The 23,336-nt window shown below is 40.8% G+C and overlaps 1 protein-coding gene across 1 annotated transcript in view; it reads left to right on the forward strand.

The window, feature by feature from the left end:
• The window catches only part of DPP4 (dipeptidyl peptidase 4), an 89,621-nt gene that overhangs the window by 46,475 nt on the left and 19,810 nt on the right, over positions 1–23,336 (forward strand). The window contains exons 11-19 of the mRNA XM_066279193.1: positions 9,472–9,607; positions 12,438–12,482; positions 14,586–14,696; positions 14,979–15,046; positions 15,971–16,024; positions 16,381–16,502; positions 18,247–18,294; positions 18,618–18,716; positions 20,828–20,897. Coding sequence (XP_066135290.1) covers positions 9,472–9,607; positions 12,438–12,482; positions 14,586–14,696; positions 14,979–15,046; positions 15,971–16,024; positions 16,381–16,502; positions 18,247–18,294; positions 18,618–18,716; positions 20,828–20,897 — 753 coding nt within the window. The remainder of the gene's footprint in view (positions 1–9,471; positions 9,608–12,437; positions 12,483–14,585; positions 14,697–14,978; positions 15,047–15,970; positions 16,025–16,380; positions 16,503–18,246; positions 18,295–18,617; positions 18,717–20,827; positions 20,898–23,336) is intronic.

The following is a 23,336-nucleotide window of genomic DNA, read 5'->3' on the forward strand; positions in this document are numbered from 1 at the left end:
TTGCTTTTAAATAATAACTAGTACATATTGAGCACTCACTATGTGCCAGATACAGGCATTGTCACATGCTTTATTATATCAATCTTTAAAGTAACTCTCTAACAACTATTATTATATATGCCTGTTTTACAGATAAGAACATGAGACGTAGAGTTTAAGAAAATGACCAAGTAGGATTCTGTATTCATACCTGTCTTTCTGACTTGGAAAAAAAAAGAGCTTGTAAGCACTCGGTTAGGTGACTCCCTTGGTGCAAACTCAGCTGGTGTCCTCAGATTCCTGACCTGTCATAAGTGCGGCATGGAAGCATCCAGTCTCTCGGAGTTGCGTTTACTGCAGGCATGCTGTCGGCTTTGCTTTGTAGTCACTAACTCATTAACTTGTTTAGAAATATTTATATTAACCTATTTATTCTGGAGGGAGACTAGTTATCAGTACATTTAAAAGTACTTTTTTTTTCTGAGTTTGTCCAAGGGTATAAAAATTCACCCAGAGGTTCTAAAATCTGATAGGTCCCACCCAGCCATCTCTTTGATCGACATCAATTGAGCACCCACTGTTCATACACACAAACGTCCTCTGGGTGAGTTTCTGTCCTTATTAGACCTATGATCGGGTGGGGGATATAAAACATTCTGTGAAATGACTCCAAGAGCAAATGTGACAGAGGTATGAACAAAAGGCTGCAGGCATTCCAGGAGGTGGGAGGGGAGAAGTGGGTTTTCATGACCCCAGGAAACTGAGAAAGTGTCCTGGAGAATGCAGATCAGACAGGTAGGTTGGCAGCGGAGCCCTGCACAGGGGCGGAGCCCTGCACGAGCCCTGCGTGGGAGGAACCGCACCGAAAGGTCCAGGGCTCTCCAGGGAAAGAGCGGGAGGGCCTGGTGTGAACTCGCGGTCTACAGCCCACGTCTGTCTGAGGGCAGGGTGAACCACGAGCGCCTGCTCTGAAGAATATTAGATCTACAGCGGCTTTAGACCTCACCAGTGGTTGGCAAACGTTGTCTGAAGACCCAGAAAACTTAGTTTTAGTGAGAGAGCATGCAGCAGACAAATGGAAGGCTGTGCCACAGGTCGCAGGCCCAGCCCTCAACCCTTCCTCCCCTGGGAGTCTCAGGTGATCAGACAGAACCTGCAGGGGCTCCAGAACAATGCTGAGACACGGGAGAGTACAGGTTCAGAGAGGTAAACCCATTCACTCAAGGTCACACAGCAAGTTAGCATGGGAGCCAGTAACAAGACGGGCTAGCACCTGCTCGGCCAGCATAATAGAATAATTGAGTTAAAATCGATTGAGTGCTTTCTACCGCTGGGACTGTGCTTGGTGTCTGCTCATGTCTCCTTTACTTCCTGCGTATTCCCTCTGGTGTCATTTTCACGGTTCTTTCACAGATGGAGAAATGGAGTCCTCCCCACTTAGAAATCACTTTCCAAAGGGCAGGGGTGAATTGCTGAGCTCAGGAAACGTCAGTAGTTCTAAGGAATTATTTTTCGCCCTCTGTAGTTCTTTGTAGTTTTTACATGATGCTCACAGTAGGGCAGCCTCATTCAGATATTTGTGTGGAATATATAGTATTTTACCAAAGCATAGTTTTTTTGGAAATGCCACAGGATATTTTGTATAGGAAATGCAAATCCAGCTCTGGTCTCTGTTAATACCAATAAGGTCCCAGCTTTGCTGAAACCAGGCTTGAGATCCTCTCTGCGGAAAGCATTCTAATACAGGGTGATGCTCCATTTTCTGGCCTCATGCAAAAACCCAGCAAGGCCAAGTTAGTCCAGGCTAGTTCTCCCCCTTAGTGAACTGCCCGGGCCCTCTGCCCTGTCACCTGGTATTTCACGGGTTCCTGGAGTGTGAAGCCCTGCCAGGAGCAGCACCATTCTTTCCTCCTCTACCCGTGTGCCTGTCACTAATTCTCCTAGTAGGCATTACCTTTCACCATAGAGCTTCCAGCAGGAAAAATCCTCCAGGTGGATAAGGCTGGTTTGCAGTTTGTTAGGAATTGGCACCTCCTGATAAAGAGAGAGAAGGGCACCATGTCACCCTGCCAGTGCCCAGAACCTGAACCTGAATCAGGGTGAGGCTCCTTACCACCCTCACTGATTTACAGCTCACGTTGATCGGATTTGTTACTCTGCATTTTTGTAGAGATCACTCATGCTGAGAGTTTGAGAGCTCAAAGTGTCTGGAAGAAAACAACACATAATGTAGAACTATCCATCCTCTAACTGCTTTATTTAGAGCCGTGCTCACATTGCTGAATGGAAGTAAGATGAGTTCTGCAGGTGGGGGCCAATCTTACAATAACATGGCCAGTGCCTAGCAGGGTGCCTGAGGCATAGCAAATGCCCAATTGATATTTAAAGAATAATTGGATAGTTAATGTGTGGGTGGATGGATAGATGAGGTACATTACACATGTGACACTGTGTGTCTTAGTTTATATATAATCAGTATTATCAAAGATGGCCTTCAAAATGAACTTGCATTACAATTCCTGTTTTCTGTCCCCTGCCAGTCATTTGCAAATTTTGTGTCCTGAAGCTGGAAGATTGGGAAGGGAAAGCTTTATGGAGGTGACCCAACCCCACAGCTTCTTAATGGCCCCGAGGACCCATCACACCCAGTTCATAACCTACCCCACCCCATCCTCTGCTCCTAGGGGACACATTAGACAAAGACTTGCTATGTCTCCTCTGAACAGTAGATGATTCTTGGTCTCTAAAATAAGGACAACAGAGTCTGGGACTTTCACACAAGGGATAACTGAACTGAACTGAAGTACCCGGGAAGCTAGTGACACCTACAAGAAAGGAGCAGATCACACCCATTCCTGTCCTCAGGGATCTGTCAGCAGCCCTGGGAGGGTTGGCATCCCTGTCAGAGCAGAGTGGCATGACGCCCGCGGCCGGCGCTGGCAGGACGCCTGCTTCCTTGGGTGATTCACTGAATTAATCACTGCTCCGTCTGCACTTGCTCATAGAAGCAGTCTTCTCTCCAATAATCTTTCTAGTTAGTAATGCATACCTTATTTTAAGCACTTCAATATACCAAAAGAAACATTTATGCAAATCAGGGGCATTGATGTCAGTCAAAAGACATTTATTAAGTGCCTATTGTTTGCAAGGTAACAATCACTTTACCAAGGAATTCCCTGACTTTCAAAAGCAAGTTTAAAAGGGCATTTAAATACGATTTGCTTTATCACATTTAGTTATTCAGTTAAACACACTCTCTAGGAATGAATAGATTTCCTAGGCTGATAAATTTTACCCTGAAAATAGGCAAGAGGGTGAAACTAGCATGTTTGCCATGGTAAGGGTAGAGGTTCTACAGAAGGAGCCGCTGGGAGCAGAAAATCCAAAGCCAGCCGCTCTCCTTGAATCCTGGCTCCAGCACTTTTCAGTGCGTGACCTTGGGCGAGTCACTTAACCTCTGTGCACTGTCATTTCCCTGTCTGCAAAACATGAACTCTAATGTTCCTACCACGTCAGGGTCATGAGCTTTATGTCGAGCACTTACTTAAAACAGATCTTGGCAGGCACACAGTAGATTCCACATGGGTGTGACCTATTATTTTGTCCAGAAATTACTCTGTTGCTCCATATTCCCCTGTACAAACCCTGTTCCAGAAGTTAGAATTGCTGGTTGGATCATTGTGTCAAACTTGGGATAGGCAGTCACTGTCTCAAGGGGAGGTCAGGTTGCCTGCCCAGTCCCTCTTCTACGCCTCCCCCAACCATTACATAACCAAAATCTACTCAATAGTTGCTGCTCTGTTTTTGCGGAATACAATCAGCATGTAGTGCAAAGTAGAATTGCTAATCCTGCTTTTGGGGATTTTCTGGTTTAAAAGGAGACTTAAATCTTTCAATAACAAGTACAATTGAGCTATTGGGGACCTTATATCTTTTTCATGACTCACTGACATCTGGTCATGATCTCAGCTCTGGGCTGGGATATGTACCCTTATTCTGTCTCCTCCTAATTCCAAATCCTAAAGAAAAACTGGAATTGAAGAGAAGTGTGTATCTGTTAGAATTCAAAAATTGCTGTGTTCTGCTGGTGAACTGTCTTATTGGGCACTCACAAGGCACAGAGTACACCATGGTCTATGGAGATGACAAAGTAATGAAGGATACGGGTTCACAAACCTTTGATCTGGAAATGGGCAGGGGAGATGCCAGACTCATGTGAGTGTCCTGGCAGACTTCCCAAATTCCATTACTCAATGTTTTCAAATGGGGAAAAGTTATTTTCTGTGGCTTATTTCTGAACCCAAAAGCATAATTTATGGCTATTAGATAAAGGGCTCAGTACCGGGTGACCCACTAATCATGTATAAGAGTGGTTTTTTTTCCTTGCTTGTCCCTTCTCCCACCAGGGTACCTTAGACAAAGGGAAAGGCTCTTTGTGGAACCCGGGTTCCTAATGATGTCCATGGAACCCTTGGAAATTGTATGCATGAGTGTGGAGATATCTTGACCCACCCCTCCTCCCCAGAGAAGTACATAATTTTCATTAGATTTACAAAGTATTTTTGAACTAAAACAGTAAGAACTACTGGTGTAGAGTGCATCAGGGCCCACTGAGCAAATCCTGCCTCCCAGACCATTTTGTATGATCTGCAAGTTTGCATAATTTTTACATTTTTGAATGGTTTAAAAGAAAAATCAAAAGAACAATCATACTTCATGACATGTAAGAATTATATCATATGAACTTCACCCTGGCGGGTTGGCTCAGCAGTAGAGCGTCAGCCCAGGGCGAATGAAGTCCAGGGTTTGATTCCTGGTCAGGGCACACAGGAGAAGCGCCCATCTGCTTCTCCATCCTTCCCCCTCTCCTTCCTCTTTCTCTCTCTTCCCCTCCTGCAGCCAAGGCTCCATTGGAGCAAAGTTGGCCCCGGGAGCTGAGGATGGCTTCATGGCCTCTGCCTCAGGTGCTAGAATGGCTCCAGCTACAACAGAGCAAGGCCCCCGATGGGCAGAGCATCGCCCCCTGGTGGGCGTGCCAGGTGGATCCTGGTGGGGTGCATGCGGGAGTCTGTCTCTCTGCCTCCCTACTTCTAACTTCAGAAAAAGACAAAAAAAAATTATAAAGAAAAAGAATTATATGAACTTCAAATTTCAGCATATCCTTGGATCCCAGCCACACACATTTGTTTTACCTTTTTCTTTTTTTTCTTTTTTTTTTCAGAGAGAGAGAGACAGGAAACAGTATGTGCCCTGACCAGGGATCACTTCCGGACAATGCTCCCACCAACTGAGCTATCTGGCCAGGGCTTACATTTGTTTACTTACTACCTCTGAAAGGCAGAGTCAAGTAGTTGCAAAAGAAGGAATGTGGTCCACAAAGCTTAAAATATTTACCATCTAATCCTTTACTAAAAGTTTTCTGACCCTTTGTCTAAAAAGTTAATTTCAAAAAGTTTGATTTTCTATCCTGTGTTTCATTCTTCCATTCCCTTTGCAAGTGTTATATATTCCCTGTCAGATTTATTTGCCTTTCCATTTCCTTATTTAACGCCTCTGCACTGGGCACAATGCAGAAGAATTAGACTAGCTGAGGCACCCTCACTCCTGGGCATGCAGAGAAGCATTAGCACTCTCAGACCCTGCAGCCTGGTGCACAATCCTGGTGGGCTCGGTGTGGAAGGAAGGGGTTTCCCGGAAACCATCATGGACAGGTGACATTTGAGTAAAACCTACATGACTTAGAACATGGCAGTCATTGCAAACAGAAGGACAGGCAAAACAGAGAAGGGCAGCTGGGAAGCCTCAGAGGATGTTCGTTGAATACCAGCCAGCTGTGCAGACCAGCAAGTGATATCGGTTCTTACTTAATAAGCAAGAGAAACGACTGAAGTGGAGGGGAGCCCCAGGGTGAAGGGGGTTGGTCTTTTTTCAGTATCTGTCACCTGTATGAGGAGAGCCTAGATTCCCTCCTTTCCCTGGGTTTGAACACATTGTGTCCCCAGCCATAAGAAGGGGGATGGTGAAGTGGTGAGGGGTTTAAAGTTTTTTAGCCAGAACCTGATCTATCCTAAGTGCTCAATAAATGTTTGTTGTTTGATTTGTTGTAAAGTACTGTACTTAAATCTGTGGGTTACATAGAGACACCAAGTCCAAATGAATTTTTGAGGAGTTTATTAATTAGCCGGCTAGCTACATGGGGCACAATCCCAAATCATGTAGAAAGTCCCTACCATTCTCTGGCTGATTTTATAGACCAAACCACATACTGGTTGGGGTGGGTAAGGAGGGGCTTGTGATCCCTTTGTCTAGAGCAGTGGTAATCAACCTGGTCCCTACCGCCCACTGGTGGATGTTCCAGCTTTCATGGTGGGCGGTAGTGGAACAACCAAAGTATAAATAAAAAGATAGATTTAACTATAGTAAGTTGTTTTATAAAGATTTATTCTGCCAAACTTAGCGAAAATCTGACATAAAGTACTTGGTAAGTAATTATTATTATATGCTTTAACTTGCTGTATCTCTGCTTTATAAATTTTATAAAGTAAAGTTACTTCCCTACTTTATAAATCACCATTACTGTGGAACCAGTGAGCAGTTAGAAAATTTTACTTTTTTTTTTTTTCCTGAAGTTGGAAACGGAGAGGCAGACAGACAGACTCCCGCATGCACCCGACCGGGATCCACCGGCATGCCTGCCAGGGGGCAATGCTCTGCCCATCTGGGGCGTTGCTCTGTTGCAACCAGAGCCATTCTAGCACCTGAGGCAGAGGCCATAGAGCCATCCTCAGCTCCCGGGGCCAACTTTGCTCCAATGGAGCCTTGGCTGCGGGAGGGGAAGAGAGAGACAGAGAGGAAGGAGAGGGGGAGGGGTGGAGAAGAAGATGGGCGTTTCTGCTGCCCTGGTCGGGAATCGAACCCGGTATTCCTGCATGCCAGGCCGACGCTCTACCACTGAGCCAACAGGCCAGGGCAGAAAATTTTACTACTAACAGAGATACAAAAGTGGGCGGTAGGTATAAAAAGGTTGACTACCCCTGGTCTAGATGTATACATTACTCTCATGACATTAGGATGGGAGGGTGAGTCAGAGTGTAGGAATTCTTAAATAAGGTACATAAACATTCTTTTCTAAAGGCTTTTAAGAAAAGAGAAGTGAAGGGATTCTTAGATGAGTTCTATCTTCCTTGCTCTGTAGTTAAATTATGACTTTATCTGACCCAGTTGTTCTTGCAAGCCAGGAAGCTCCTGCATTCTTCTCTCTCCATTCTCCACAGAAAGGAGGGGGCAAGAAACCTAACCTTTCTTCTTTAGAATGGCGTTGCCAATACTAAGTTTTATAGTTCTTTGGCACCTTATCACAGATTTAGTGTCTGTGAAGGGAATGAAACAGGAAGTGATGTGTGAGTGCTAAGGAAGAACAGCACTATTTAGGCCACAAAGGACAGCGTAGGTATTTTCCTTTTTGTAAATTCTGCATTCCACAGAACATATTTTTCTTTTCCAAGTGAAAGAAGGGGAGATAGACAGACTCCCGCATGTATCCCAACCAGGATCCACCTGATAACAGCTATCTGGGGCCAACGCTCTGCATATCTGGGGCCATGTTCGCAACTGAGCTGTTTTTTCACATTTGAGGCAGAAGCTCCACGGAGTCATTCTCAGCTCCCAGGGCTAATGTGCTCAAACTAGTAGAGCCATGGCTATGAGAGGTGAAGAGAGAGAGAGAGAGAGAGAGAGAGAGGTAGAGAGAGAAGGGGAGGGGGAAGAAGCAGATGATTGTTTCTCTTGTGTGCCCTGACCAGGAATCAGACCTGAGTCATATACAAGTGGGCTGACACTCTACCACTGAGAAAACCAGCTAAGGCCTACAGAACTTTATTGAGTGCTTTTTTATGCAGGTATTCTGCTAGGCCCTGGGGGCATCCTGTGCATAAGAGAGCTGTGGCCCTGCCTCAGAGAGCTTGCAGTCCACAGAGTGACAGGGGAGGGAGAGGCAGAGCCTGTGAAGGAAAGAGGGAGGGGCAGTTTTAGAGCATTTGTGAGGGAGGGAGTACCGCCACTTAGCCAGACTGGAAGTGGAGGAAGAAAGAATTCCTTTGGCACCCTTCTAACGAAGGGAAGTAGGCTGATATCAGACTGTGGAAAGGAGTGATTTAAGAATTGTTACACTGGAATGCAGCATAATCAAATGTTAAAATAACCTAGAGATGTTTTCTCTGAACATATGTACCCTGATTTATCAATGTCACCCCATTAAAATTAATGAAAAAAGAATTGTTACACGAAATCACAATGTCAAGTAGAGAGAGCAAATAAGATAAAATATAGAGCAAATAGCATTAGAGAGGCTGGCAGAAAAGTAGTTATGAATTCCATGCATCTCACAACAAATCAAAATGTAGTTCCAAGAACTTTAAAGGTATGTGTGAGGGAAGGATGGACTTCCAGAGATACCCCCATTTGTATAAATTTACTTTAGAATACCAGAGGGTTTCCGAATTTCTTCATGTCATTCACATTTTGACTCTTGAGAATATTTTCAGAATATAATTATTAGATTTTCAGAGTTTGTAGAAAGCTGAATCAATTTTTCCTCTTTTGAAAATGAAATTGATACAAAGGGCAGCTATAGTTTCACCCAAGTAAAAATTTTCTAGAGAAGCACATCAAAATACCAGAAAACACTCAAAATTCAATCAGGGTTAATGGCTTCATGGTAATGTTCCCACGAGACAGAAAAAGGGATGGGAAAATGTCCTTCTTGATTCCCTGTCACTTCCCAAAGCCAAGTTGAAGACTTGAAATATCCCAAGTCATGGAGTTGAGTTACGTATGCTAAACCACATATGACTTTAGCTGAATTTTTTCCTGTCTGATTTATTTTAACTTCCGTTTAAAGTTAAATTATACTTTGAGCTTAAAAAAAAAAAAAGAAGGTAAAATGTTATGGTGTTGAAGTAACTTGTAGAAAATTTTTATAAAAATCAATTTGAGTCAAACGAAGGGCACACCTGCAAGCAAGATCCCAATAGATGGAGAAAAATGCTTCAGAGATTGGAAGTTTTTAGCTTCTTTATGTCTTTGGAAGAGTACAGAAAGATGGGAGAAAGTAAGGCAGGACAGTGATTAAAGTACAGGATAGCTAACAAGATTGTGGGCCCTTTTGAGGGTGGTTTTGTTTCTAAGGAGTCTGAAAAGAAATATTTCAAAGGTGTGTTAACCTAGATGCACACTAAAACAATGGACAGGGCTTGCTCGAGACAAAGATAAACCTTTTACTAGAGAAGTTACATGTCAGGAATTTATGATCAGCTCACCCTGTGAGGTTACTTTCCACAAAACCACTTTTTTGTTCACAATGATAGTATTAAATGCTTTCAGCAACCATTTAAAATTGTATTCCCATTAAGATTCATTGCATTGAGTAAAATGTCTACTTGTATTCAGATCTGGAAATAAGTATTCTCCCCTTCCTTCCTTCTTTCCTTCCAGGGATCACTACTTGTGTGATGTGACATGGGTAAGCAAAGAAAGGATATCTTTGCAGTGGCTCCGGAGGACTCAGAACTATTCAATAATGGATATTTGTGACTATGATGAGTCCAGTGGAAGATGGTCTTGCTTAGTGGTAAGGCTGAATGGGATGTTCTGCTCTTAAAATTACACGTCATCCTCAAAGGGCTATATGCAAAAACAGGGAGAGGGTGGATGTTTGAGAATCAGGAAATCAAGTTTGAGTTTCTATTCTTTCCAACTCTTTGACCCCGAGGCAGTAAGTCTGGACTAACTTTTTAATAATCTGATATCTGGTGGGGCTTCTATTTCACTTTCATTCACTATTCACACTGTTTTAGTTATGGATACTATTACTTGGGAAAGTGGTGATTGGAAACCCAGAAGATAGTATTTGTGTATGTGTGTGTGTGACAGAGACAGAGACACAGAAAGAGGGACAGATGGGGACAGACAGAAAGGGAGAGACATGAGAAGCATCAATTCTTCCTTGCAGCACCTTAGTTGTTCATTGATTGCTTTCTCATATGTGCCTTGACCAAGGGGCTATAGCAGAGCGAGTGACCCCTTGCTCAAACCAGTGACCTTGGGCTCAAGCTAGTGAACTTTGGCTTCAAGCCAGCGATATTTGGGCATAAGCCAGCAACCCCGGCTCAAGCTGGTGAGCCCATGCTCAAGCCGGTGACCTCAGGCTTTCATACATAGGTCCTCTGCACCCCAGTTCGATGCTCTATCCACTGCACCTTCACCTGCTCAGGTGATAATATAGAAGTTGATGTCAAAATATAAAAGTCTGAGAGGGCCAGGCTCTGAGAGGTCAATAAAGTGTGTTTCCATAGAGAAAATTCAAGGAATAGGGTATGACAAGTTGAGTATATATGAAACAAAGCAAATATCAAGAGGCTACAAATCTATACCATACCATGACTATCTATAAGCAGTAAATAGTTTAGAATTTAAATAGTTAACTACCAGTCTGAGAAGGTGGCAACACTGAAGCAAATGCAAGCATCAATCCAACCTTGTGGTGCTGGCGGTGGGGTGGGGCCCAGCCAGGCTGGGGGATCAGGGTTAAAGCTCGTTTGGAGCAAGTTCCGCAGGAGGAGTAAAGCCTAGCGGTAGTTTGCTGGCATAAGTCAGGGACACCTCTACAAACTGTTTTCCTGATAATGGGCTCTATATTCCTACCCTTGCTGTTACCATCCTGTTTGGGCACAGAACAGAGTCTCACTTCAGAAAGTTTGGCCATATCGTATCTTGATTTATTTCTTTATGCAAAAAGCATTGAACATCTGTTATGGTCCAAGTTCTGTGATAAGCACTAAATATTAGAAGAAAGTGAGGGAGGGAGGGAGGGAGGGAGGGAAGGAGGAAGGGAGGGAGGAAGGGAGGTAGGGAGGAAAGAAGGAAGGAAGAAAAAAAGGGAATTAGCATAGCTTTCCCAAAATGTTTATGTTCCAGTAAGGAATGCCATTGTACAAATCAATAATAATAGTTACCATTTCTTGAACACTCACAGGAGCCACACACTGTGAGGACTGAGGCTCAGTGAGGTTAGGGAGCTTGCTCAAGTCATACAACAGCCAGAATATAAACTGTAAAACCCAAGTTCTTTGCTTCCTGCCAATTAAACCATCCTAATATCAGGATATGTGTCCTAAAGGGGTATAAACAAGGCATAAGGAATGTAGTTCAAAGGAATATGATTAACTTATCTGAGGGCAGAAACAATGGGATGGGAGATGATGCGGGAGAGACCTGGAGCCTTCTGGAGTAAGTTACCATATGCTGGGCAGATAAGGGCATAAAAGTCCTATGAGTAGAATCTGTGCAGTGTGAATAGTTTGGAGCATGGGTCCCCAAACTTCTTACACAGGGGTCCAGTTCACTGTCCCCCAGACCGTTAGAGGGCCAGACTATAAAAAAAACTATGAAAAAAAAACAAACTATGAACAAATCCCTATGCACACTGCACATACCTTATTTTAAAGTAAAAAAACAAAACAGGAACAAATAAAATATTTAAAATAAAGAACAAGTAAATTTAAATCAACAAACTGACCAGTATTTCAATGGGAACTATGCTCCTCCCACTGACCACCAATGAAAGAGGTGCCCCTTCCGGAAGTGTGGCGGGCAGGATAAATGGCCTCAGCGGGCCACATGCGGCCTGCGGGCTGTAGTTTGGGGACCCTTGGTTTGGAGCCTGCAAGATCCGGGGTACATAGGAGTAAGGGTTGAAAGACAAGGACAGTGGTGAAAATTGAAGGTAAAGATCCAGACTAAGGCTCAGGTGCAATTCTGGAGAGTTTGGTTATCTTGTAACACATGGGAACTATTTCAAGCTTTTAAATAGGAGAAGGTCATAATGACATAGAGTTATCTGTTGACAAATGAGGTAGGCTGGGGGTTGAGCAGCATAGAGAGCTAGGTGGATGGATAGAAGACAAGCAGGTTCTCCCACAGGAGATCAGGGCAACGGACCAAGGAAAGTGTGTGGCTATAAACTAGAGCAATAGTGGTAGACAAGGACAAGAGAAGTCAAGGACCTAGATGGTAGAGGCTGAGGGGGGAGGTGACCATCCCCTCAAAAGAGTAGGAATCTATAATGATACCCAGGTCTCTGGTTTGAGAGAATTGGCCACTAATCGAGAGAATAATGAAGGAGTAAGAAAACAGTGGTCGAATGGAGGAAAGATAATGAGATTATCCCCAGTTCTGTACAGCAGGTGGGTATGGACCTAGGACAGAGCTTTAGGTGAGAGAGGTAAATGCTATAATGTAATTGCACAAAAAATACTAACATAGATACAAATATACAAATGGAGAAAGTTTTAAATTGTTTAAGCACAACTTTACTTATATTACCACAAATTATAAGTGAAGCATTGAATTTATGTCTCACTTCTCTTTAAAATAGTGTCTTTGCTTTTTTCCCTCCCTAGGCACGGCAACATATTGAAATGAGTACTACTGGCTGGGTTGGAAGAGTAAGTGTTTCAGAGTTATGGGTTTGTCTGTAGATACTCAGAGATATTTAATATTTAGATATATCAAATGAGGACCCAATGTTATTTTTTCATAATAGAGATATTTCTTGACCTGTCTCTCAGAATATTTAAATGCTCCTTGCAGAGATATCTTTTTATAGAGAATCTATAATATATCCAGTTGGAAAAAGTAAGGGGGACAAATGGAAAATCAATGAAGAGCACACACTAGAGCTTGCCAAAAGGCCAAGAAGCAGTAATGAAGAGGAGACAAAACAAAAAAAACACATACTCTAGGCAAATTGTAGCTCTCGATTTGTTAAAACCAACCACTGCTGAAAGGCAGCCAAGATGCTGACTGTGCTCCTTGACCTCATATTTGAAGTTATTTGCTTCAGAGTCAGAAAGCATGATGTGCATCCACAGCCTGCACGAATGCAAAAAGCGAAGTGACTACTCTGTGCATCCAGCAGAAATTCAGCGGCACACACTTTGTGCCCCCTGCAGCTCTCTGGAGGAAGTCATCCTTATGTGGGTTCACACTGTGATAGACCCCAGATGCAGAGCTTTATCCAAGAAAGCACAGTGACCCTCAGACACTGCTCAGGCTTTTCACTCTCATCACGCTACGTCTTGGGCAGAATCTCCCAGCACATTGCTGTACACCATGGAAGCTGATGAAGGCACCTCTTGTGAAAGATGAAGAGTGCATCTCACCTGATTTTTATGACCACTTCTGTTAAGCCCCCATTAAGAGAAAAACAAAGTGACATAAAACATGTCAAGATTTTGCATCTCGTTGGGTATTGGTGTGAGGTCCCCTGGTTCAGGAACATGGCCCCTTCCAGCTGGGCTGGGAGCTCCGAAAGCATTCACACGTCCTTTTTCTTCAGGCATTGATTGGGCAGAGGGGAGAGGTTTGCCAACATGAAAAGTGGTTTCCTCCATGGCAAGAGACATGCTACACTTCCTCACGACTCTCTGAAAAAAATATGTTTTTTCCTCTCTGTATTTAACCAGACAGATGCCACTTTTCACACATTTCTACTAGGCACAACTCCATCCAGGGGAAACAGGGAAATGTATTAAAAAGATAAGGCTGTGAACACAGGTCTAGAGAGGGGAATGTGTTTCAGAGCTCTGTAATGAGAACACCAAGTGTACTGCACGCCTCAGCTTGCTCCCTAAATGAATTCGCTTTGAATCGCTAAATAGAACAAGGAAGCATTTTTCTTCGTTCCCCAAATGGGAGCTGATGAAATGGAAAACATCGAGGGTGAAGTGAACCAACAATTTTAAAAGACTATCTCCTACCTGCTCTCAAATGTAGGAAGGAAATCAAAGTTGTAAAGTGACATATTCCTTTCAGGCTGGGTTACTCTTCTGCTTAAACTACATTATGTTCTGAGAACTATCTTTATTGAACTGTAAAAAAATGAAAATTTTGTGCTATATTTTCATACAACTGTTTTTTTTAAAAACTGTTGATCTTATTTAGTAAAATGAAAAGGCTTAAAATAAAATAATAACTATATAAATGTTTCTGTACTGGAATATATGACACATTTCTTATGGTATCTAGTTCAGAAATGGTTAAACACTTTCTGACTTTCAAAGAGAAATCCGTGTAAAAGACTGGCAAAAAGAAAAGAAATCCTCAAATTACAAACCACCTCCAACCTGAAAAAGTCAAAAATAAAATTAGCTTCTTTCAAGAAAACACATTTGTGCCGTTGAGGAAATTTCCTTCTTGAAACTGAAAGGCTAATGCTAATTTTTGCAAACTTAGAGCCAGATCAGTTATCCTCCAAAGAGAGATATCCAAGAATAACAGTAACCACCTCACTGCACGGAGTAGCCTCTGTAAGCCTCTCTGTGCATTTCCTCATTTATTATACTTCTCACAGAAGAATTCTTTAGGAGTTAGATCTTTGTGTCTGCATTTTCTAGAAGGAGAATTCTCTTTTGAGATGCTCTGGGTTCATTTGGCAAGTAAATGAAGCATGGGCTACAAACATGGGTGTTGCAATTTCTAAAACTAAAGTTGGTACTGAGATGAGACTAATGTGCTCTAACATGCTTTCATTTTCTACTACTGTCTAGTTTAAGCCTGCAGAACCTCACTTTACCTCTGATGGGAATAGTTTCTACAAGATTGTCAGCAATAACGAGGGCTACAAACACATTTGTCTTTTCCAAATAGATAATCAAGTAGTAAGTATTCTTACACAATTCATCTCAGGTTGATCTTTTTTTTTTTTTTTAAACCAACTGAAGAGAGAGTCCATTGATAAAAACGGATTAATGTGCACAAATAAAGAAACTAATTCAAATTCCTCGGTGGTACCTGGAATAAGGTGGATGGGGTGGGGAGACCCAAGAAAAAGACCTGAGATTATTGAGATTGTCCGAATTCCTGTTGTAAATTATTTAATCCTCCTCTTAACCTTGATTAGAGAGAGTCTAATCAACCTCTTTTTAAAAAAATCCCATCAGGATTGCACATTTATTACATCAGGACCCTGGGAAGTCATCAGGATAGAAGCCGTTACCGATGACTACCTGTGAGTATTCTAGGATATAAACGTACTTGTAATCATGCCCTCTCTCAGCCCAGAAATAGGGAAAATTTTTGTAAAAATAAAGAGTAGTCTGTTTGGAATGTGTTCAGTACATTTTTTTTCTTTTTAACATAAGGAAGCCTTAATGATTTTCACATACGCTCAGCAGATTTGATTCCTTGCCACCAAGCAGCTCTACCTCTTGCTCTTACCTGCTTTACATCAGAAGAGCTGGAGCCTCTTTTTAACCATCTCGGAACACTGAGCCAGCAGCACCCGGGGGGCATTTTGTTAAAATCAACTGGCACTGGATTTTTGGAAGGCTTGGAGAGGCTGTTTTATCTGTCCCTGTCTCGGCCTTCCTCTGGAAAACAGAAGACTTTGCACAGGTTGTCAGCCAGCACAAGTTGGTAGGAAAGGGAGCATTAGTTTTCATTAGAATCTCAGGCACGTTTATAATTCTTTATTGGTCTCATCACAGAAGAATGTGGCCACTGCTCAGAGCGGTGTTGAAGGTCCCCTTCAGCAGTGGCTCTGTGCTCTCAAGAAGACGGAGCTACTGCCATCTAGTACTTTGTGCTATAAACCAGAAAATATGGAAAACCGTATAGACAAATGGGCTCTCAACGTGTTAATTGTTCAGTTAAATTTTCCTTACAAAAGACTTACTTTGAGATTTACTTGCCACTTTAGTTAAGGGAGAAATCCCTGCATTCAGGTATTTTAGTCAGTTAAATAAAAAGAATCTCCTATTTTGAGATGATGGGGAAAAATGGCTTCTGGGGGCACAGGGGTAGGGAAGAGTGATACAGAGAGGCTAAGCACCGATACACATATAAGCGCTAATGCTTGGTGTGAGTTAAATGCAGTGTACTTGACTTTTCTTAAACATATAATTAATCTATACTTCATTGATTTTCTTTCCAGATACTACATTAGTAATGAATATGAAGGAATGCCAGGAGGAAGAAATCTTTATAAGTAAGATTTCTATTACATTGTCTTGAGTCTTCTAAGCTGGTGAACGATTAATTTCTTGACTGTTTTAAGAGGACCTTGTCCTAACTAATATATTAAACTGAACTTATTCTTAAATGCTTTATTCTTTATAAATCAACCTGACATCAGCAAAACAGAATGACTTCATTAGATATTGTGGTATTTCCAAACAATGGGAGGTTTGAGGTTCTTAAGAATCAAATAATGTATATTTTTTACTTTTAAAAGTTTTCGAGGATTGCTTTGGCATTCTGAAATCTTGCAATATGATATTATTCAATTCATTGCTTTCATTTCTCCTTTAAGCAAACACTTAATTACCACCATTGGTTTTACAGAATCCAACTTAATGACCACACAAAGGTGATGTGCCTTAGCTGTAAGCTGAATCCAGAAAGGTGTCAGTACTACTCTGTATTGTTTAGTAAAGATGCAAAGTACTACCAACTGAGATGTTCGGGTAAGTCTGAAGCGACTACAGGGAGATAGAGAGGCGGCAGCTGGTGCCCACAGTGTGTGTCTGAAGCAGCTCCCTCCATCCCCCAGAGTGGCAGCTTCCCCTCCCCTTCCTCTCCCAGCTGATGGTCCCTCCTCTCTTGCGACAACTTTCTTACCACCCTCCTTGCTCAGCATCTCCATCCCTGAAGTCTCTCCTTCTGTGTCCTGTTTAGAAAACATTCTTTCTGCCTTGCTCAGTTCTGTCCTTTTGAATCTGAAGAGTTTTTGCAATCATATAAGTCCTCTTTTCTTCCTTCACGTCTACATGGTGAGTTTATCACCTTTCCTTTCCTTCCAAACAAGAGGCTTGCTCTAGACTGAAAATGATCACACCCCAGAGCTTACGTATAACAAGGGCACTTCATCTTTATATATGCACATATTGTGGATTTTAAAATGATTCCTTTATAACACTTGCTCTTTTAAATAAGAAAATGTGTGGGGATGGTGCCTGCTATCTAACTTGCTCAGTGCCCTATCTTCTGTTGCTATTGTTAGTACTGTTTTCTTTGTTATAAATGAAGAGACTTGGACAAGGAGGGGCAACGTGACTTCCACAGGTCACACAGCTAATTAAGGCACAGCGACATTCAAACACAGGCCTCTGTCTCTCAAGCCCTCCACTAAGCACTGTACTAAATTACTTCTTCACAAAATGGCAGAAAGAATCTGGATATTCTGGAAAGAACGGTCCCACACCGAAAAAGAGGGCTCCAAAAACAGTTATCTGAAGCTTTGTTTGCTGGCATATTTTCTTTACTGTTCTATTTTTCTTTATGACTCTTCCCTATGGCTGTTTTCAGTCACTGTTTCTTGGGCATGCGTTTTATACAAAGCATTGGGCTAAACGTTTTACATCCGTGATCTTATTTGAGCCTTAAGGAAACTCTATAATGTAGGTAATATTATCATCATTTTATATGAGGAGATTGAAGCATAAGTATGTTGTCCTAAGCCACCCAGCAGGTAAGCCAGGATTCAGACCCAGGTCTGCATAACCCCTTCGCTGTGGTTCTGAGGAAGGTAAAAACTAGTATTATCGAACTGCATAAAATTAGACAGCTCACAAAATAGTTTTTCTAAATATTACCTTTCCTTCTGCAACTACCAAAGTTGGGATAAATAGTGAAGATATGGCAGGGTGAGAAAGACACTGTTGCATGCCAGAAAGGAGTAGCTTATCCAAGTGGGGCGCCACACCGCGGTGCTGCCTGGCTCCCATACCGCGGTGCTGCCCGGCTCCCAGGCCAGCCAGCCGCCCCGGGGCTGCAGGAGGGAGAGCTGCCCTCGCCAGGTGAGGTGGCTCCAGAGCTCCCCCTGAGGGGGACCTGGTGCGGTCCTCCCCGGATTGTAGATTAAGGCCAGGGAAGCAAGCACAGCAGCTCTCCTGGTGGCTTAGTGCACAAATGAGGAAATCGGCACAGGAATGATAAGGCGCCCAAGGCAGCAGTGGGGCCAGAAGTTCATTTCCTGTGGCATTCTCCTGAGCCCTGTGGCTTTCTGGTAATATTTCTCACTCTCAGTCTCAAACTGCACTTATTTCAAGGGAGGAAAACAGCTAACATTTATTAAGCCCCTTATCCACGATGATATTTATTCTATCAAAGTTAAACGGTATCAAAATTCTGTCAAAATTAAATTGTAGTAAATGCTGTATAAAAAAGAATACTATGCTAAAATGTATTTTTCCCTGATTTTGTTAACAGGCCCTGGTATTCCCCGCTATACTCTGCATAGCAGCAGCGATGATAAAGGTATTTTCTCTTCTTTGACCATTTGTTGTTTAGGAAAGTGTGTGTGACTAGGAGCACCAATGGTCACTTAGGTTAATGGGATATATATCTATATCTATATCTATATCTATATCTATCTCTCTCTCTCTCTATATATATATATATATATAGAGAGAGAGAGAGAGAGAGAGAGAGAGAGTCTTAACAATCACACTGAACACAAGGTTTATAACCTGAAGCATGTATGGTCTCTTCAGTTAATTGCTCATTTGTTCATTATTGCTTTGCACAATCCAAATTCTTCACGTGGTAATGAATTACTGCTATCACAAATATTTGTTTAGAACTGAGAGTCCTGGAAGACAATTCAGCTTTGGATAAAATGCTGCAGGATGTCCAGATGCCATCAAAAGAACTGAACTTCATTATTTTGAATGAAACAAGTAAGTTCAATTTCTCTTGGAACAGAAACTTTTCATGAAAATATAACAAAAAAATAAAACTAAATACAATAACTTGATCTGAAATTATTCACTTCAGAGTGTATATAAATCTAGTTTAAGGGTATTTTCACATGAAATAGTCTATCACAAAAACTACTAGTTTTATGTTCTTTTGTCTTAAAATACAGCATCATTTATCTCAATAGTAACTGTTCCACTATTGTCTTAAGTGTGTTTAACTTGATATCTTAATGTGCTTTACCTTAACCCAAAGAGATAAAAAAAAAAAATCTAAGATGATTGTATGAAAAAATTAGAGATGACTACAAAATGTTGAAACATCAGTTTCAGGAGAGAAATCTTAAAAATGTCCTAACCCCCTACACCTCAAGAGTTAGCCTAGTCCCTGGTCTGGGCGTTTGCTCATGGATTATATTCAGGGACCACTAAGTGTAATGGGGTTTTTTGAGTAAGAAATCTTGTCATTTGTTAATTTTTATTTGCTTGCTTATTTTTTTTCAGGGCTGACAACTTGTAAGAAAGGGGCAAGTCCGTCGGGATTTTAGATTTTTTTTTTTTAAATATAGGATACTAATAAAAAAGACTCATCTAATTTTCAATAGCAGGAAAAGCACTAGAAAGTATAGGGTACTACTGAAGAACAGCCCAGAGCTGTGCTATTTGAACTGAGTGCATCCGAGGCACCTCCGACCTGTGTGTCAGCCTTAAACTGGCAAGGGCTCTGAGTTCTGGAGAGCTCCCTGACTGCCAGGTGCAGAAGGCACTGAAGACTGAGTTGTGACGGTCTATTTCAGTTGCTAAACAGTGGGGAGCTCCAGAGGGTTTAAGGGTCAAGGAAACCACACTATTGGATGGAGAACCATAGAGAGTGAAGGACAGAGCTGCCAGCTGTGGAGGGTTCAGCTGGGAGGTATCTGTACCATTTAAGCTCCAAGAAAGGAAGGCCCAGGGGCAGTCTAGAGGGAAGGAATAAAGTGGCATGGGACTGGCGATTAAAAAGAACCCCCCCCAAAACAGACTGCATCTTTAAAAAGGTGGAACTAAAACACTTCCAATCAACTAGTGCTCATTCAAACAAAAGAGAGATCAAATGGTGGGTTTGGCATATTCATTAAAAACATTATGATCAACTTGTAATTTAGAAATATACTAGAGACTAAAATTTTTGTTCTTAGTAGCACATGTAATCAAAAGGCATAAAATAATTAGTAAAATACAAATGGAAAACAAAGCTGTATAAAGATTTGACTGACTCTTGAACCTTTTTGTCATCAACTAAAATAATTGTAACCAAAAAAAGAGATAAATGTGAGGAAGAAGCAGCTCTTGAGATAAGGAATTTCATTCCCTGCAGGTTAAATTTGTTGAAGCTGGAGGTAATCTTATTAAAATATGAAACAATTCTATTTTTTTATCTTTTAGATTTATTAGTCTAGGTCATCACCCTGAATTTGGGAGCAAAGTAAACTGATTCATTATTTAAGTCAAGCACAGAGAATTAAACAGATCTGCAAAAGATCACATAGAATATACACAACAGTTTGCTCCGTGTAAACCTGATTTCATGCTGTGAATGCTCAGCTGAGAATGGGAACTCAGCTTTGCGGTCTGGGATAGCAATAAGAATTACAAAAATGTTATTAAATCAAAATTCTAAAATAAGAGTCAGGGCCAACTAAAAATCTTAAACATCTTCAAGGATATTCAAGAAGGGGAAAACATTTTGGAGACAAACTTAGAACATAAGCCATAAACAAACTAGATAAGTAAATCAGATGCCAAAGAACGGAATTATAAAAACAAAACATTAGCAATTCTAAAATGCACTTTTATCTTAGGCACTGATGCATTTAATAGATATATTAGAAACAACTTTATTGTTTTAATATGAACTAGTATTTTAACCTAAAAGAGAATGGTTTTTTTTATTTCTTAAAAGCATGCTGAATGCAAGCAGTTCATTTTCTTTACCTATTTTAATTTAACAAATTGTTAAACTCTAGATATGACTTATTACTAACAGATAAGGAACCAAAAGCATGTGCTAATCATTGTTCTTAATTCACTAATTGATCTTTCTCTTTGTTTAGAATTTTGGTACCAGATGATCTTGCCTCCTCATTTTCAAAAATCCAAGAAATATCCTCTTCTAATAGATGTGTAAGTACTCAAGAGGAGGGAATGAAAAATTTAGAAGTTAACTATCATATTTATTTATTTGTTTGTTTGTTTATATATTTATTTGATTGATTGATTGATTTTTGCAAAGTGTCACTGGCAAAAGAAATTAAGCAAAATGCATCTTTTCTCTCTTCCTGGGTCATTGTGCAGCTATTTTATTATTTCTTCCTTCTATTTTGCAATCGCCAACCCAAACATGTATTTCTACCTTCTTTCTAATGGAGATGGAAGACACTCTTCTTTCATCATAATAGTATATGGATTGTGTTTGGATTTCCCTGAACTCCAAGGGAATTCCAAAGGTATTCTAAGTCCTCGTTTTCACCCTTTCATTGTGGGCATTTTAATGAGGCAGATGGGTATTAACAGCCCTTAGAATTTCCTTACCCCCAGATTTGGCCAAAACATTTCCCATAATTGCCTTTGTTTCAATAGGACATCAGGTTTCTCTTTCTTTAGTTCCTGAAATATCACTGCCTGGTATTTTCCATTCCTCTTTTTGGTGAAAAGAACATATGTGATATAGGAAAGTATTCATTATAATCCAAACCTCTTCAAATCCTAGAGAAAAGTTCTGAAATCATAAATTTTTGAGCGGTAACTGTGAACTCATGTGAATTGTAAACATGGGAGCTTTGTAAGATATCTTTGATAATTATTGAGTGCATTTAACTTTAATCCTTCTAAAATTGCTCTGACTTTGCCCACAATGCCGCAGTGCCAGTGTTCCTCTCCTAACTTGACTCATTTCCTTTATTAAAACAAAACAAAACAATAAATGTGTTCAGGGCTTGCTGCATGCCAGGTAATTTTGCCTAGTATGGGAAGTTCTATTGGGCCCATTATCCAGAGAGAAAACTGAAGAACATCACTTTTCTGTTGGTACTAGCCAATAAATAAATAAAGAAAGAAGACAAAGAAAAAGAAGAAGGAAGGGTGGATGTATTAGCATCAGACACAACCTTGTTACATTGTATTTACATTTTCATGTAAAAAAATTTAAAATCTCAAAGAAAGAGAAAGAGGTATTTTAAACTTCCAGATGTGCTATTTGATTTTCATTAAACCTAATTTTGACTATAGTGACACTAATTTGCTTTAGGTTTTAGCCCCAATCCTAAAAAAAAGTGATCCTTTAGAAAGAGTGATACAGTATTTTATCTTCCTTGACTCCCCTATAAGTAATGATTAGGCCTCTCCATTAAAAAAGTTAAAAAAAAAAAAAAGGAAAATTTAGTGCTCATTTCGTTTCAGTGATTTTCCTCTTCTTGTCCTTATATAGCTGAATCTTTGTTGTCTGTTTTTAAAAACAATGTTATAATGTTAGGGTGTATTAAATAAGTTGATACATAGCTGCTATTAAGGGAAGCTATTACTTTATCAAGTTTAATATCATTGAGAGGACCAAAGCATTCCATATGTTGCTAAAAAATGTGAATGTGCCCATAAAATGCATGAGTGCATTTCTCTTTTAAAAGTTAGAATGTTATAATATTTTTTTAGTTTATAATTATGGTAATACAACCATTTGTGTAAAACTAAAGTTCTTCTGAATGCCATCTCTAAGAAGAGGAAGCAAAGTGTTAGTAAAGGCACGCAAGCAAAACTTGTCCAAACCTGTGGGCGGCTGAGAAGAAATGGACTAGGGAAGAAAGTTATTGGAGAAGATCTGGGTCCAGGAGTCCTGTAGATGGTGCAAAGGTGACATATTTAAAGGAAAAGCAATGAGCAATCTAGTGATGGGATAAGCTCTTGATTAACAAAGGGAAATGAGAAGGCTTGAGAGAGATTTTGCAAATATATAGCTGTATGTGGGGTAAGTTGTGGCTTGTGAAGACTGCAGATATAAGGGAGTGAAACTTGTTAGTAAAGAGAATGCTGAACAGCATACCTAATTTCCAATAGTCTCTTTCTTTTCCTTTGAAGTTTTAAAGAATCATGTTCATTCATACTTTGGTCCACTCCACAGCGTTTCAGAGAGCTGTATGTAGTGCACAACTTATTGCTAAGCAGTGGAGGAAATGCAATGTGTATCCTAGAGCAGTCAAAGTCCTTAAGGAGGTTCCAAGCTAAGAAATAGATTTATAGTCTAACCATGTTGTAAGCTGAGAAGGAAAGATATTTTTTTAAAGCTGCATTTATTGTCATCTTCATTGTTTTTTCATAACGTAACTCCCCTATCACAACTATTAGAGAATTTATTTCTTTGATTTCCAAGTTATATCTGACTTGGAAAATATGTTAGCCAATTAAGTCTGTTTGATAACAACCTTCAAAGATAAAATCAATGCCCATCTTTGAAGAAAACACACAACCATTATAGTCATGTTGGCAAGTTTTAGAAGACTCACTGTGGACACCTGGGCAGCTCACATGGTTTCAGGCTCATGATCAGGAAAGAACAACATTTCTTGTCTA

Source organism: Saccopteryx bilineata, chromosome 5, assembly GCF_036850765.1.
Source record: "Saccopteryx bilineata isolate mSacBil1 chromosome 5, mSacBil1_pri_phased_curated, whole genome shotgun sequence".
Taxonomy (NCBI): Eukaryota; Metazoa; Chordata; class Mammalia; order Chiroptera; family Emballonuridae; genus Saccopteryx; species Saccopteryx bilineata.